General features: G+C 38.3%; 1 protein-coding gene across 2 annotated transcripts in view; it reads right to left on the minus strand.

Annotated features, from left to right (window-relative positions):
- SPTLC3 (serine palmitoyltransferase long chain base subunit 3) overlaps positions 1-17,474 on the minus strand; it is a 156,617-nt gene that overhangs the window by 93,789 nt on the left and 45,354 nt on the right. For both annotated transcript variants that reach the window (XM_078056932.1, XM_036107222.2), the window contains exons 3-4: positions 12,073-12,227; positions 11,294-11,442 (exon numbers count right to left, since the gene is read on the minus strand). In XM_078056932.1, the coding sequence (XP_077913058.1) occupies positions 11,294-11,442; positions 12,073-12,227 (304 nt within the window). The remainder of the gene's footprint in view (positions 1-11,293; positions 11,443-12,072; positions 12,228-17,474) is intronic.

Below are 17,474 nucleotides of genomic sequence, written 5' to 3' on the forward strand. Positions count from 1 at the left end.
CTCTATACATTCCCTCAACTACCCATCAACAGAATGACTAGGAGGAGGAACCCCCAAAATAGAAAAGACTCAGAGATTATGACTTATGCTGTAGATTTACAAATGGATGCAGATATAACCAAGATGTCGGAGATGGAATTCAGGCTAGCAATTGTGAAGACAATGGCTAGAATGGAGAAATCAATTAATGGCAACATAGAGTCTCTAAGGGCAGAAATGAAAGCTGAATTGGCAGAACTTAAAAATGCTATCAATGAGGTCCAATCCAATCTAGATAATCTAACAGCTAGGGTAACTGAGACAGAAGAACGAATAAGTGACATGGAAGACAATATAATAGATAAAAAGGGAAAAGAGGAGGCTATGGAAAAACAACTCAGAATCCATGAAAATAGAATCAGAGAAATAAGTGACACCATGAAGCATTCCAATGTCAGAATAATTGGAATACTGGAGGGGGTGGAGAGAGAGAGAGGACCAGAAGATGTATTTGAGCAAATCGTAGCTGAGAACTTCCCTAATCTGGGGAATGAAACAAACTTTCATGTCCTAGAGGCAGAGAGGACCCCTCCCAAGATCAAGGAAAACAGGCCAACACCCTGGCATGTAATAGTAAAACTTGCAAATCTTAGAACCGAGGAAACCATCTTAAGGGCAGTTAGGGGGAAGAGATTCCTTATGTAAGGAGGAACATCAGAATAATGTCAGACCTATCCACAGAGACCTGGCAAGCCAGAAAGGCCTGGCAAGACATATTCAGGGTACTAAATGAGAAGAACATGCAGCCAAGAATACTTTATCCAGCAAGGCTGTCATTTAGAATGGATGGAGAGATGCAGAGCTTCCACGACCAGCAGAAACTGAAAGAATATGTGACCACTATGCTGGCCCTGCAAGAAATATTAAGGGGGGTTCTATAAAAGGAGAAAGACCCCAAGAGTGATATACAACAGAAATTAACAGGGACAATCTATAAAAACAACATCTTCACAGGCAACATGATGACAATTAATTCATATCTTTCAATAATCACTCTCAACGTGAATGGCCTAAATGCTCCCATAAAACGGCACAGGGTTGCAAATTGGATAAAAAGACAGGACCCATCCATATGCTGTCTACAAGAGACTCATTTTGAACCTAAAGATACATCCAGACTGAAAGTGAAGGGATGGAGATCCATCTTCCATGCCAGTGAACCTCAAAAGAAAGCTGGGGTAGCAATTCTTATATCAGACAAATTAGGTTTTAAACTAAAGTCTGTAATTAGAGACACAGAAGGACACTATATCATTCTTAAAGGGTCTATCCAACAAGAAGATCTAACAATTGTAAATATCTATGCCCCCAACATGGGAGCAGCCATATACATAAGCCAACTGTTAACCAAAATAAAGAGTCATATTGATAACAATATGTTAATTGTAGGAGACCTCAATATTCCACTCTCAGCAATGGACAGATCATCTAAGCAGAAAATCAACAAGGAAACAAGAGCTTTGAATGATACACTGGACCAGATGGACCTCATAGATATATACAGAACATTCCACCCTAAAACAACAGAATACACGTTCTTCTCGATCGCACATGGAACTTTCTCCAGAATAGACCACATACTGGGTTACAAATCAGGTCTCAACTGATACCAAAAGATTGAGATTATTTCCTGCATATTCTCAGACCACAATGCTTTAAAACTGGAACTCAATCACAAGAAAAAATTTGGCAGAAATTCAAACCCTTGGAAGCTAAAGACCACTCTGCTCAAGAATGTTTGGGTCAACCAGAAAATCAAAGAAGAACTGAAACAATTCATGGAAATCAATGAGAATGAAAACACATCGGTCCAAAACCTATGGGATACTGCAAAGGTGGTCCTAAGGGGGAAATACATAGCCATCCAAGCCTCACTCAAAAAAACAGAAAAATCCCGAATTCACCAACTAACTCTACACCTTAAAGAACTAGAGAGAAAGCAACAAATGATGCCTAAGCCATGCATTAGAGGAGAAATAATTAAAATTAGAGCAGAGATCAATGAATTAGAAAACAGAAACACAGTAGATCAGATCAACGAAACTGGAAGTTGGTTCTTTGAAAGAATTAATAAATTCGATAAATCACTAGCCAGACTTGTCCAAAAGAAAAGATAAAGGACCCAAATTAATAAAATTATGAATGAAAGGGGAGAGATCACGACTAACACCAAGGAAATAGAAACAATTATTCGAAATTATTATCAACAACTATATGCCAATAAACTGAGCAATCTGGATGAAATGGGGGCTTTCCTGGAAAGCTATAAGCTGCCAAGACTGAAACAGGAAGAAATTGACAACCTGAATGGGCCAATAACCAGTAACGAGATTGAAGCAGTGATCAGAAACTTCCTAAAAAACAGGAGTCCAGGGCCTGATGAATTCCCTGGGGAATTGTACCAAACATTCAAAGAAGAAATAATACCTATTCTCTTGAAGCTGTTTCAAAAAATAGAAACAGAAGAAAAACTTCCAAATTCACTCTATAAGGCCAGCATTACCTTAATCCCCAAACCAGGCAAAGACCCCATCAAAAAGGAGAATTTCAGACGGATATCCCTGATGAATATGGATTCCAAAATCCTCAACAAAATCCTAGCTAATAAGATCCAACAATACATTAAAAGGATCATCCACCACGACCAAGTGGGATTTATCCCGGGAATGCAAGGGTGGTTCAACATTCGCAAATCAATCAATGTGATAGAACATATTAATAAGAGGAGGGAGAAGAACCATATGGTCCTCTCAATTGATGCAGAAAAAGCATTTGACAAAATGCAACAACCTTTCCTGATTAAAACTCTTCAGAGTATAGGGCTCCTGGGTGGCTCAGTCGTTAAGCGTCTGCCTTCGGCTCAGGTCATGATCCCAGGTTCCTGGGATCAAGCCCCGCATCGGGCTCCCTGCTCTGCGGGAAGCCTGGTTCTCCCTCTCCCACTCCCCCTGCTTGTGTTCCCTCTCTCGCTGTCTCTCTCTCTCTGTCAAATAAATAAATAAAATCTTAAAACAAAACAAAACAAAACAAACAAACAAACAAAAACTCTTCAGAGTATAGGGATAGAGGGAACATTCTCAAGTTCATAAAATCCATCTATGAAAAACCCACAGTGAATATCATCCTCAATGGGGAAAAGCTGAGAGCCTTTCCCTTAAGATTAGGAACACGTCGAGGATGCCCACTCTTGCTACTATTGTTCAACATAGTACTAGAAGTCCTAGCAACAACAATCAGACAACAAAAAGAAATAAAAGGTATTCAAATTGGCAAAGAAGAAGTCAAACTCTCTCTTTTCGCAGATGGCATGATACTTTATGTGGAAAACCCAAAAGACTCCACCCCCAAATTACTAGAGCTCATACAGCAATTCAGTAATGTGGTAGGATACAAAATCAATGCACAGAAATCAGTTGCTTTCTTATACACTAACAACACAACTGTAGAAAGAGGAAATTAGAGAAATGATTCCATTTACAATAGCACCAAAAATCATAAGATACCTCGGAATAAACCTAACCAAAGAGGTAAAGGATCTATACTCTAGGAACTACAAAACACTCATGAAAGAAATTGAAGAAGACACAAAAAGATGGAAAAATATTCCATGCTCATGGATCGGAAGAATAAACATTGTTAAAATGTCTATGCTACCCAGAGCAATCTATACCTTCAATGCCATCCCAATCAAAATTCCAATGACAGGGATGCCTGGGTGGCTCAGTTGGTTAAGTGTCTGCCTTCAGCTCAGGTCATGATCCCGGGGTCCTGGGATCGAGTCCCACATCGGGCTCCCTGCTCCATGGGGAGCCTGCTTCTCCCTCTGCCTCTCTCTCTCTGTCTCTCATGAATAAATAAAATCTTAAAAAAAAAAAAATTCCAACGACATTTTTCAAAGTGCTGGAACAAACAATCCTAAAATTTGTATGGAATCAGAAAGACCCCGAATCACCAAGGAAATATTGAAAAAGAAAAACAAAGCCGGGGGCATCACGTTGCCCAATTTCAAGCTATATTACAAAGCCGTGATCACCAAGACAGCATGGTACTGGCACAAAAACAGACATATAGACCAATGGAACAGAATAGAGAACCCAGATATGGACCCTCAACTCTATGGTCAAATAATCTTTGACAAAGCAGGAAAAAACATGCAATGGAAAAAAGACAGTCTCTTCAATAAATGGTGCTGGGAAAATTGGACAGCCACATGCAGAAGAATGAAACTTGACCATTCTCTAACACCATGCACAAAGATAAACTCAAAATGGATGAAACACCTCAATGTGAGACAGGAATCCATCCAAATCCTAGAGGAGAACATAGACAGTAACCTCTTTGACATCGCCCACAGCAACTTCTTTCAAGGTACATCTCCAAAAGCTAGTGAAACAAAAGCAAAAATGAACTTTTGGGACTTCATCAAGATAAAAAGCTTCTGCACAGCAAAGGAAACAGTCAACAAAACAAAGAGGCAACCCACAGAATGGGAGAAGATATTTGCAAATGAAACTACAGATAAAGGGCTGGTATCCAAGATCTATAAAGAATTTCTCAAACTCAACACCCAAAAAACAAATAATCAAGTCAAAAAATGGGCAGAAGATATGAAAAGACACTTCTCTGAAGAAGACATACAAATGGCTAACAGACACATGAAAAAATGTTCATCATCATTAGCCATCAGGGAAATTCAAATCAAAACCACATTGAGATACCACCTTACACCAGTTAGAATGGCAAAAATGGTCAGGGAAAGAAACAACAAATGTTGGAGAGGTTGTGGAGAAAGGGGAACCCTCTTACATTGTTGGTGGGAATGTAAGTTGGTACAGCCACTTTGGAAAACAGTGTGGAGGTTCCTCAAAAAATTAAAAATAGAGCTACCCTATGACCTAGCAATTGCACTACTGGGTATTTATCCCAAAGACACAGATGTAGTGAAAAGAAGGGCCATATGCACCCCAATGTTCATAGCAGCAATGTCTGCTATAGCCAAACTGTGGAAAGAGCTGAGATGCCCTTCAACAGATGAATGGATAAAGAAGATGTGGTCCATATATACAATGGAATATTACTCAGCCATCAGAAAGGATGAATACCCAACTTTTACATCAACATGGATGGGACTGGAGGAGATTATGCTAAGTGAAATAAGTCAAGCAGAGAAAGTCAATTATCATATGGTTTCACTTATTTGTGGAACATAAGGAATAGCATGGAGGACATTAGGAGAAAGAAGGGAAAAATGAAGGGGGGAAATCAGAAGGAGAGATGAACCATGAGAGACTATGGACTTTGAGAAACAAACTGAGGGTTTTAGAGGGGAGGGGAGTAGGGGGATGGGTTAGCCCAGTGATGGGTATTAAGGAGGGCACATATTGCATGGAGCACTGGGTGTTATGTGAAAACAATGGATCGTGGATCACTACATCAAAAACTGATGATGTATTGTATGGTAACTAAAATAACATAATAAAATAAAATAAAAAAATAAAAAAATAAAAGTTGGTCTACATGTGGTAGGTTTTTATTAAGTTTTTTATTGGATATTTATTATTTCTAATAAATTTTTGATTATTCAAATATGTAAATTGAAAGAAAGTAGACCCAAGCTCTGTTCTTCCTGCTCAGCTCCCTCTCATATTGATGGTGGCCCCATGAAGAGCCCCGGCAGAGGTCTCCTTTGCTCCTCACAGATCACAGTTTGAAAACCAGAGCGGTGAACAATCAGATTATCTACAAATAATAGTTTACCTCTTATTATGCCTATACTTCTAATTATGTCACATGGTAGTCATTCAATAAATATTTATCGACTTAAAGAATGAAAAATGAAATTATGTTGTCTAGTACTTCCACAGGTTATTAAAACGGTGGATAAATGCATCTTCACCTTTTTTTCTGACTTTAAGTGAAAGTTTCTAGTATCTCATCACAAAATATAGCACAGTCTCTTTGTTTTTATTTTTAATTTTTTTTATTAACATACAATGTATTATTTGTTTCAGGGGTACAGGTCTGTGATTCATCAGTCTGACATAATTCACAGCGCTCACCATAGTACAGTCTCTTTGTTTGAAGTAGGTGTTTTTATTGCATTCTGGAATCTCCTATTTTTATTCTATTAAAATTTGTATTAGGAACGGATACTGAATTTTATAAATGCTTTAGTGTCACCTATCAAGATAATCATATGTTTTCTTCTAGGATTATTCAATGTTATGAATTGCCTTATTATTGAGCTAACTATCCTCATAGTTACTGAAATGAACTACTTGATCATGGTATCTTGTTATTTGAGTACACTGTTTGATTTGCAATGTCCATTCCTTAATACGTTTTTTCACTAAGTGCTTGTTTGTCAAATTTTGTTCAGCTGTTGCCAACTCTGGTTGCCGCTCACCGAAATCACCTCTAGTGACTTATTAAAACACAGTTGCCTCAGCCCAATAGAAATTATTCTTCTCTAATTAATAAGTTTCTGTTTTTATTTTTAATAATTCAATACTTTTGCTTACCTTTTACTCCTTACTGCATGGGTAGCTTAGTTTGCTAGCTTCAATCTTTCTTCTTTAGTAAAGTAAGACTATATATTTTCCTCTGATTACACAACTAGCTGGGCCCTATGGTGTTCTCACAGTTGTTAGTTTCTAAATATGATGTAAATGTAATTTCATTTCCCTTTTGATTCAAGAGTCTCTTAGGAAAGGCCTTTAAAACCTTCCAGAGATTTTTTAAAAAGGAACTGTTTCTAATTTTATTATTTACTTTTAGCTTTAGTTCACTGTGATCCAAGAATGTGACTTATGTAAATTCCACTTTTTGGAATCTAATGAGGTTTTCTTTGTGGCATAAAATATAGTAAATTTTTGTGAAAATTCACTAGGTATTTTAAAAGATGAAGTATACTGGTAATATGTTTTAAGGCTCTTAATTCAATATATAAATATTAAATGGAAGTCAGTAATTGCATTGTTAGTGTCCTTTATGTTTTATATTTTCCTTTCCTCCTTCACTTCCTCCTTCCTTCCTTCCTCCTCCCCTTCCTTCCCTCCCTCCCTCCTTCCTTACTACCCTCCTTCCTTACTCCCCTCCTTCCTTACTCCCCTCCCTCTCCTTCCTTCCTTCCTTCCTTCCTTCCTTCCTTCCTTCCTTCCTTCCTTCCTCCCTCCCTTCCTTCCTTCCTCCTTCCCTCCCTTCCTTCTTTCCTTCTTTACTTTTCAAGGACTGGAAGGTACTTTGTGGTCTCCTATCACTATTTTATTTGTCTTGCTTTTGTTTATAATCAGCCTGTAGAATGTTAAATTGACCCACATGATTTTCAAAGCCTCTCATAATTCATTCTCCTAATTTCCAGGTATACAGAAAAATAACAGCCATCGATGTCTGCACTGTGTTACTTGATGCATAGAGGATATAGGACTTGAATCTGTCTTCATTATGGGCTCTCCACATAATTTTTATAACGTGAGTCTCTTCCTATGTTTAATAACAACTAATAACTTTAAGCTAATCTTCTGCTTTCCTTTTTGTTTGCATTTGTACCACACATTTATGTTGTTTGTTTATTTTTTAAAGTTTCAGCTTGTTCTTTATTTTTTGGCTTAATATGAAGAAGAACAAGCAATTATGCATTTACTTTGCCTCAGGGGCTGCTGCATTACATTTTTCATTGTCTAACCGACATATTCAGACAAACACCTTCCACATACAGAAAAATTAAATAGTTTTTTTTTCAGATAAAGAAATTCAAAGAAATTCAAAAATTCAAAAATTCAAAGAAATTTAAAGATCAAAATTATGTGGAAATACCTTGCATAATGGAGATATTACTGATTATTGTTTTCTGTTAATACTCAGACATCATGAACAATTCTCAATCCTGGTGCTGAAAATCTAAAAATCCATGTAATTTTAGAATCTGTGAACAGTTATTCAAGTGATTTTGCAGCTAAAAATCTGGAAGCAAGCCACCTTAAAAAGAGGATATTGAGCAGCATTCTCTTCAACTTTTGATAAGCTGTTCAGTCTAGAGTTCACTAGTTCACAACGTAATATCACACACAACAATACTCAAAGATTTCTAATCTTTCACAGCACATTAAGAAAGTTATTAGGAAAAACTAGGCTGTAATTACCAAAGATATGACATATGGCACACAATTTGAAGGAGACAGCCCAGATCAAGGAGAATTCTAATAAAAATGCACCCATGAATATAGAGGATAAGAATTAAAAATGTGTCAGGCATTTTAAATGGTTGATTATGACTCCAAATTTCCATTTCACTCTGCCTCATATTTAGGATATCAAAAAAATGCACCATCCCTTCCATCAGCCTATGGAAAGTTAAATTGACCACGAGACAGTCAAAGCCTCCCTTAATTCTGTATGCCAGTATTTTTTAGTTGTACATGAAAATAACAGCAGCACATCATTCCACATGTTAAAAACAGCATTTGCAATTCTGTATGTATGTTTCTGGAAATGTTTCATTCCTTACAGCTCAGCTGTATTTCAGGCTCAGTCCTAGCCTTTGCAGATGCAGACTGGACACACAACTTTATTCTAGAGCTCTTTGTTTGTTGTGCTTTTTATTGAACTGACTTCCCTCTTGGGCACTGAGTTCATTTTAGCGGTGGTTGCAGCAGGGAGGCGAGAACCAGATGTCTGGCTGGGACTTACCTTTCTACTTTTCATCCTTAGGAATAACTTAAATTTACTTGTATTTGTTTGTGATTAAAGCATGTAGCTGAGTTTGGGTTTTTGGCAAAATCTCAGTCCTTTTCTTTCAGTGGGCAAATATGTTCTTCTCACATATTTTTGGCCAAGATACTGTGTGTGGTCTTCTATCCTTTCACTGTGCTTTAAATACTTCCTCTTGATTTCTTTTTTGTTTAATTTCCTATTTTGTAATATGATTTTTGTGTGTTTTTCCCTCCAGAACATTGGAAACTATTTTTAAAAGCTCTGGGAAAGTACTCAAGTGATTAAATGTTCCTAAACTTTTACTTTGGGCTCCTCAAGGAGCATTTTTGGTTGTTAAATTGGTAAGTCTCTATATTCTCAAATTTTCACTGACAGTCCACTGGCACTGTTCAACATTTTCTTAAGACTAGATAGCTTATGCTTTCTAAAAGTTATTTGTATGTCTTGAAATAAGTGGCATTCAAAATTATGCTACTAATTCTTGTATGCTATGCTAAGGTTACTGCTTATGTTGCACAATACTTTAAAATGCACCCCATTTACTTCTTTATTTTCTGACTGCTCATATCCATCCTTGTTATCAATTCTTCTGTTTGCTTAAAATTAGTGTGGGTGGCTTCTATTTTGCTCTCTTACTGTTTCCTTGAAAACTGTTAAAATCTTCCTGGAGCTTGAGCCAGAGACTAAGTGAAGCAGGTAAACATTAAAAGTCTAGCCATTCAGAAGGCTGAGGAAGTGGAGAAAGAACTTAGGCTGCAGGCAGTTGAAACTATGATTTTCGTCTCTGCCTGGCTTCTCTGGTTCATTGAGTCTGCAGAATCAGGAACTCCTATTATCTGGCTTCCATAGGAAGGAAACCATTGTCTGTATCAGGTTTGGCTTCTGCTGGCTGTGACTGAGGAGGGTTCAACAATCCTGGTGTTGGGTGTCACCAGCACCAGAGGAAATGTCCCCAAAGCTTACTGATTCCATGTCTTTTATGACTGGGGGTAGTCTTCCAGTCTCTGCCCCATCCCAAATGGGGTATCATGGATGATCCAGTTCTGCTAAGTGAAGTAGAACCTTCCTTCTGCATTCTGCTCATATCTGCAGCCCTCCTGCCTCAAAATGAATATAAGTAAGATGCCTTTCTTAAGAAATCTGGTCAACCACTTATAAACTCGGGAGCTTTCGCTAAATGTTAACTGAATGTATGGATTAAAAAAGTTACTTTGTTGAACTTAAATTGTTCTTTGTTGCATGGGTTTTTAATGCTCTTTTGTCAACTGGATATCTAAGAGGGGCACGTGACTCATTTTTCATTAATGGTCAATCCCTTTTTAGTAGATTTACCTTGGGTTCTTAGACTGGCCTGAAACTGACATGGTAAACCATGCATATATCATTCTGGGTGGGAAACTGCTGTCTTAGGAGAAGCTAGCTAGACTGGGAGTTAGTATGATTAACAAGCCACTGGGGGGACATCACTTAGTCACTATGATCCTATTTTTTCCTCTAGAAGATGAAATAACATCGCCTGTGCTGTCTCCTTGAGCAGAGGACTTTTGTGAGGAATAAATGAGATGACATATAAGAAAACACTGTGTCAGGAATAGCAAGACACTCTATAGGAGGAAGCTTGCGTCACTCTTTCTCCCTGAGGTGGAGAGGACCAGAAGTTTCCTTCTCACAGATTTCACTCCTTTGAATAAGAGAAAAATGTTTCAGCTAAAAGAGAAACAAATAGGCAGTCTGTTTCACCTTGCCCATTCATTCATCATTCACTCATTCATTCAACATGACAGACAACAAGGCCAATTCAATCCCTCCCTTCGTGAAGCTTATGTTTTAGTAGCAGTGATGGGCAATATCCAAATACAAAAGTAAGATCAGTGATGGACAACATTAGAAAGAGCAAAATCTAAACAAAAAGTTGTTCAATGGATATACAATTTCAGTCATGCAAGATGAGTAAGTTCTGGAGATCTGCTGTACAACATTGTGTCTATAATTAATACTACATTGTGCACTTTAAAAATTCATTGAAAGGGTAGATGTCATGTTAAGTGTTCTTACCACAAAAAGCAGGGACACAAAGAAACTTTCCAAGGTGATGGACATGTTTATTACCTTGATTGCGGTGATAGTTTCAGAGTGTATTTATATGTCTAAGCCCATCAAATTGTATAAATTAAGTAAGTACAGTTTTTAACAATATCAGTTATACTTCACTAAAGCTGTTTAAAAAAAAAAAAAAAAGTGTGGGAAGGATCCAGAAAAGGGCCAGATGGAAGAGGCACAGTAGTTGCTATTTTAGGTAATATGGTCTAAAGAAAGATCTCTTTTTATTTTTTCTGGAGAATTAAAAACCTGTAATTAATAAACTGCCTGGCAAGAGCATAATATTTGAAATTTCCAAAAAGACCTTCAGATACCTTTCTCATTTTGCAATTTATAACAGCTTTTTGAGGTACACAGTCTAGATATGGTCTAGGTTTGAGAAGTTGCCACAAAGAATCTGAGGCCCAGCTGGACAAAATTTCAAAATGGTGAACATACATACCCATTTCATGTCTGGTGCTGGCCACACCTAAGCCATACTCCTCTAAAACATCCTTTACTGTCCTCATAGATTCATCGTAACTAGCAGCCAGGCCAAGGAAGTTATATGAGCCCATGTTGATGACATCTTTGATGATTCTTCCAGTGAACCTGCAGAGAGAAGACCACAAAGGGCTTTCTCATTTAACATCATCCTAGTGCCCCATAAAAGACTCTTACAAGGAGATCTTGGGTCTGTCCCCAATCATATACTTTCTTTTTCCTTTCTGATGTGAATTGCTGTCAACACAAAATGGTCTGCCCTTGGAAGACAGTAACCCCAAAATGAAGCTGGGCAGAGCATTGGAAAAAGGTATCACAAGCCATGGAGTATTATTTAGCCCTGGTTTTCCTTGGGTGCTCACTTCTGTGATACCTGTGTTCTTGTTAAAATTCCAGCAAGAACTTTCTAGGTGAGGAAGAGCCATGATCATCACTGTCTCCTTCAGCAAGAAGTAGGGGGGTATAATTTGTCAATAAGGCTGAAAAGGCTCTTCCTGGCTGGCTCTGTGTATCCTGCACTTTCTGACACAGGCTTTATTTTAATCTAACATAGCCACCCTTGGCAGCTGAATTACCGTGACTTCCTTCACTGGAATTATGAGGGCTTGCAAAGGGTTCAGTGATGGAAGACCAGCAAATTCCATGGTTTGGTGTTCATCATTTCTGTAATTTGGTGCCCATGCTAGAATTCCTGGGAAGGATTTCTTTCAACCAAGCCCCTCCAGTAGGCTGCCTCACCTAAATGTCCAGTTGTAGTCATCCGACACCCTCTCCATCACATCAAACCGAGACCCTGGGGCACTGCAGATGGGCCGGTTCCAGTTGTCTCTGATTCTCATGTACAGGTTCCGCGTGTAAAAATTCTCAAAGTTTTGATAAAGCGGCACAAAATCCTGTTACAACAGAGGCAGTAGTTTATCTTTGGTCGCCTGCTTTTTGTATTTTATTTGCAATTGAAGGCTGGAAGAGCCATGCAAATAGTCCACCTGCAAATAGTTTTGGTGCAAGGGCCTATAGGTAAGGGGACATGTGGGTCCACAAAGAACTCTGTGAGGCCTCCATCCCTAAAGAACTTACATTTTAGAGGAAGGAAGTAAAAAATATGGCACAGAAAGGTAGCAAAGATAAAGGCAACACAAGATAAGTCCCCAAATGAGTGGTGGACCCAATGAATCCCCGCAGGATTCCATCTGAAAAGTAACAATAGATGTGTATGTCAAAGGAGTTTAGCTGGAGAAAAGTGGTTGGATGATAATTGGTCTTAACTTTTTTGAACATGAATATCCCCACTCATGTTTTTAGAAATGTGGATGAACTTGATCTTGGACCTATTGACAAAACTCTTGGCAGTTGGCTGGCTGTCATATAGCCGAGGGCCTAGAAACTGAGTTGATGAACTTGTGGAGGCACCTGGCTTCTCCCACAGTTGAAGTAACAGTGCTGTTCTGCTGTATAAAATGTAAGCCATGCTTAAGGGGTTTGCAATCCAGCTGAGGCTCAAAGCAAAACATAATCTAACTTTTGGTCATCTAACTCTTAATAGTACAAGGCAGAAAATACAAAACCTTGGTCTAAGCCAAGTACTTTGGGCATTTGCAAGATTAGAATGAGAGGGAGAGTCACATCTTGCTGGAGGAATCAAGGTAGCTCTACCTAGGAGGGGTCTTGAAGCTGGGCACTGAAGGTGGAATGAGATTGCTTTGGGCAGGAATGCTTGGAGAGGGCACTCAGGCTGAATGGGTCTGTGCTGGAAGTGTAGGGTGTTTTTGAGGAGAATGAGTAAAAATAAAACATAAGGCAGATCTTGTCACTCTGCTCTAATCTATAATGGCTCCCACCCCACTACTATTCCCTGTGGTGTGTTAAGGTGGCAATATCCAGTTGGGCACAGAAAGTGGGACCTTTAAGGGTCTGGATGAAGAACTCACACATTATCCTGGACTCAATAGGGAACCACTGAATAACCAGGAGGGAGCTTTCTTATTCTCCCATCCTTTTTGAGTTCTTCGGTCTCCTTCCTATTATGGAATAGAGCTAATTTCCTGAGGGAACAAGGAGGACCAGGGCTAAGGCTTTGTGGAAGACCTTCTTGTGCTACTGGTTTGGCTTACTCATCTCTTGAGCTGATCCATTCCAGAGGAAAATATATAGAATCTGCAGGCTTTGGTGGCTGGTGGTTGCATCCAAGCCACAGTCTGTTTTGCCACATCATTAGGTTTTCAGTGGCAATGGCATCATTTCTGGGGAGGGAGTTGTGATTATCTTTAAAAAAGAATGTTTATAACCACAACCCCAGCGCATAACTGGGGACTATCTATTGCATGCAAATTTGGAGGATGAAAAGGGCAACTTTACTGGTTACATCTGTAAGTTGAAAATTTCATACCAAATGTATTTGTCCTCTAATAGCTAAGTATCCTGATAGAAGTTTTAGTAAGATTTAAAGCTACAAAGTTATGATAATTATATCTGTTTATGTTCTAAGAGGGAAATGGACATATTTTTGAGACAAAAGGAGATTGTATAAATTTAGGAAAATCTTTTCCAAATGATTTCTTCTTCTTCTTTTTTTTTTTCAAATTGTTTACTGACTTATGGATTACTCCATATCCCCAAATGTTATTTGTGTCCTTCTATTTCTAATTTCTTATTCCTTAATTGAAATGACATATAAATTCATACTATCAAGAAAAAATAGAGAAGTAGGTCTGTAAATACTATTTTTAGACTCTGAATGGAATTTTAGTTTTAGATTTTTTTGAGAAATCTTACTCAAAATAAAGTTAACAGTTGGTTTAGGAAAAACACTTGGCTTTAGGTAGGAAAACCAAAATACTATGTCTACAATATTAAAACAAAATTAATTTTTTTAAAAAAATTATTTATTTATTTATTTGCTAGACCCTGAGAATGAGAGAGCACAAGCAGGGGGAATGGCAGAAGGAGAAGTAGAAACAGAGCAGGGAGCCTGATTCCGGGCTTGATCCCAGGACCTTGGGATCAAAACCTGAGCCGAAGGCAGATGCTTAACTGACTGAGCCATGCAGGTGCCCCCCCAAAATTAATTTTAACATAGAACCACAAGATGCACAGGATACCAGGGCATGGGGGACATAGATGTTGTAGAGTTCAAGCACCCATTTGGCATGTGAGGAAAATCAGACCCAGCAAGGTGAGTGACTTGAACTCTGGCCAGCCTCTGGCTTCATTCACTTTCCCAGCAGTCGTTTCAGAGTGACTTCAGGCTGGCACCTTCCCCACTTGTGCAAGCTTCTCTCCAAAACTCCAGTTAAAACAAAAACCATGACCCACAATATGGAAAGCTAAGGCCAACAGTTTGCCAGACCATGGAGGAATGTCCACTCATCTTTAGGAACTTGGCAGTTACTTGAGGAAACAACTTAGGGCATTTCATCATTGAGCCTCATAAAGATATGCTATCATGGCCTCTTTAGGGAAGGTGAGAAAATACTCCATCTTGCCCAAACTTTCTGGCTCCTGGCTCAGAGATCCAGATTTTCTATCTATGAGGAAATGGGCAGCCAGCTTTTTATTGAGACAAATGCTTTGAGGGCAAGATACAGGGATTCTAACCTATTCTGTGGGATCAGAGAAGACTTTGTAGTAGGGAATGATCTTCATTTCAATATAATTTTTTAGTAATTAAGTACCTGAAACTTCTCTGTCAAAGGGATAGGCCAGTTCTTTTTTTTAACCATGCAGAGCCATTTCTTTGTGAGTGGTGTGAGTTCTAACCCAGATCTGAAACACAAGTTCAGCAGTCTATGTGTCCCTGAGAGGGAACTACTTAGAATTCAAGGTCTGGTTTGGGTAAGAATTGCCTTCTTTTGCGGCATTGTCCTGCTCTTCCTCTGCACCTGTGACGCTTCCTGCCTCTGCATGGGTGTATTTTCACCCCACCCCATTCCTTTGAGTACCAGTGAGGTTTCTTCAGGAGCAGTCAACACCTTCCGAAGGTCAATGTCCTCTAATGTCAGGTAAGCCTCCCACAGCATTTTCGTTATACCAGAAAATGAAACTGGACTAGATATTGCAAAAACAGGAGCATTGCAAGGGGACATACCTTTATCTATCTGTAGATACAACTTGTCACTTGGCCTACTCACTATCTTTATTTTTCTTCCTGACACAAATGGCTAGATGTGAGAGTGAAACTTGGGCCATAAGGACAAAATTGTTTTGGAGGGTGGGGTGTAGGAGGGTTGAGCAAAATCTAAAAATGCAGCCACAAAAATGTCTTTGTTTCTACTGCAATATGACAATCTTTCTTTTTCCACCTTTAAGCTTGTAGGATACTTTATAATTTTTCAAGTGTTATACATATTTCTATCCAATGTTTATAGACGAATCAGTGGAAAGTCAGAAAATTTGACTGGACAAATTGGGAATTACAGTTCTAAAACCAGTGCTCTTTTCAATAACCATGCTACAGGGCTAGGTGTTTATAAGGAAGTGAAGAGAACATATCTATGGCTCATTGTGAAAAAATACTGCCAAATTTGGAAGGATGCTCCTTTTTATTTGATTTAAATACCTGCTTATTCAGTAGGAAATAGAATCATGAATTTGTAGAGAGAGAAAAAATCATTATCTAACACCAGTTACTAATTTTTGCTCATATTAACACTTGTTTTCATCTACACTTCTGTTCTCACCTAATATTTCATTTTATGTCATTATTTCCTTTTGGGAACAGCCATTTCTCCTATCAGGGTTGAGCTCTGAATAATAATAAAATATGTTCATGTTTTCTTTATTGTTTCTTTATTGGAAAAGACAATGTATCATAAACAGTTCTTTGTAGTATGAGAAGCACAAAGTCAAGATGGCTAAGTTTAAGTCTGTTAAGAAAATAGAGGGAGATTTGAGGGCGCCTGGGTGGCTCAGATGGTTAAGTGTCTGCCTTCGGCTCAGGTCATGATCCCAGGGTCCTGGGATCGAGTCCCGCATCGGGCTCTCTGCTCCTTGGGAGCTGCTTCTCCCTCTTCCTCTCTCTCTCTCTCTCTCTGTCTCTCATGAATAAATAAATAAAATCTTAAAAAAAAAAAAAGAAAATAGAGGGAGATTTGAATAAAAATGGTAGACCCAGTGCTTGTAAGTATTCTACCACTCATCTAAAAGTCCTCTGAACTGACAAAAGATGTTTAAGAAACAAAATAAATTTATAAATGCCTATAAAGACAATCGAGAGTATCATTACTGAATCAGAAATATTGAAGCATCACAAAAGATAGAACACAAATAAGATCTGATCAATGGAGAAGTAAAACCATAGGATACCATAATTCTAAAACATTTGCTGTGAAGATTGGTGTGGACGTAAGCTAACTGTAGGGGAGTTTAAAGCTAAGAGCCAATAACCATAAGAAGTTGATAGTCAGGGTGATTAAGTGAGGAGCTAGATCTCTTTGTCCTCTTTTTATTGTGTTAATAAGTAAGAAGCAGTTGTGTTGTCCACAGGACAAATCACCTTGCTAGGCACCAGGAACGGAATGGAAGAGCAATGTCCCAATGTAGAGAAATGGGGAGTCCACATTGCAAGAACACAAGCTACTGGTCTTGGCAACTCCTTCCATTTCCCTTCTTCAATCACTCAAGATAGGTGAATATGTAGGAAAATAAGGATTCTTAAATAAAAAAAGAAATTAACATAAAACAAAGTGTCAGTGCTATTTAAGGAAAATTAGCATAAGAGGTACCAAATTCAACAAGCAGAAGAACTAACATCTAGTGAAAAGACTTAATAGAGCAAAGAGAAAAAGAATTTAAAATATATTTGTCTTTTGAGACAAACAACAGAACAATGCATCTTTTAAAAAGATCAACAGTTCAAAGTATATTGGACAGCTGAAAAGCAAATTAATAAGCTAGGATAGCAATTGACTAAGTTTTCCAGGACATGATGAGAAAGGATAGAGAAAAAAATATGAAGGAAGTCAAGAGATATGTAAGACAGATTCAGATGATCCAATATCTCTCTAATGGGAGTTGCAAGATTGAAAAAAAGGAGGATAAGAAGGAGAAGTGCAAGAGGAGGAAAAAAAAAGTTTAAAAAGATGGAGGAGGAGGGGTGAGGGGAAATTCCAGAAAGGAAGAAAGATTTGAATACTAAGGTGTAA

This window comes from Halichoerus grypus, chromosome 10 (assembly GCF_964656455.1).
Source record: "Halichoerus grypus chromosome 10, mHalGry1.hap1.1, whole genome shotgun sequence".
Lineage (NCBI taxonomy): Eukaryota > Metazoa > Chordata > Mammalia > Carnivora > Phocidae > Halichoerus > Halichoerus grypus.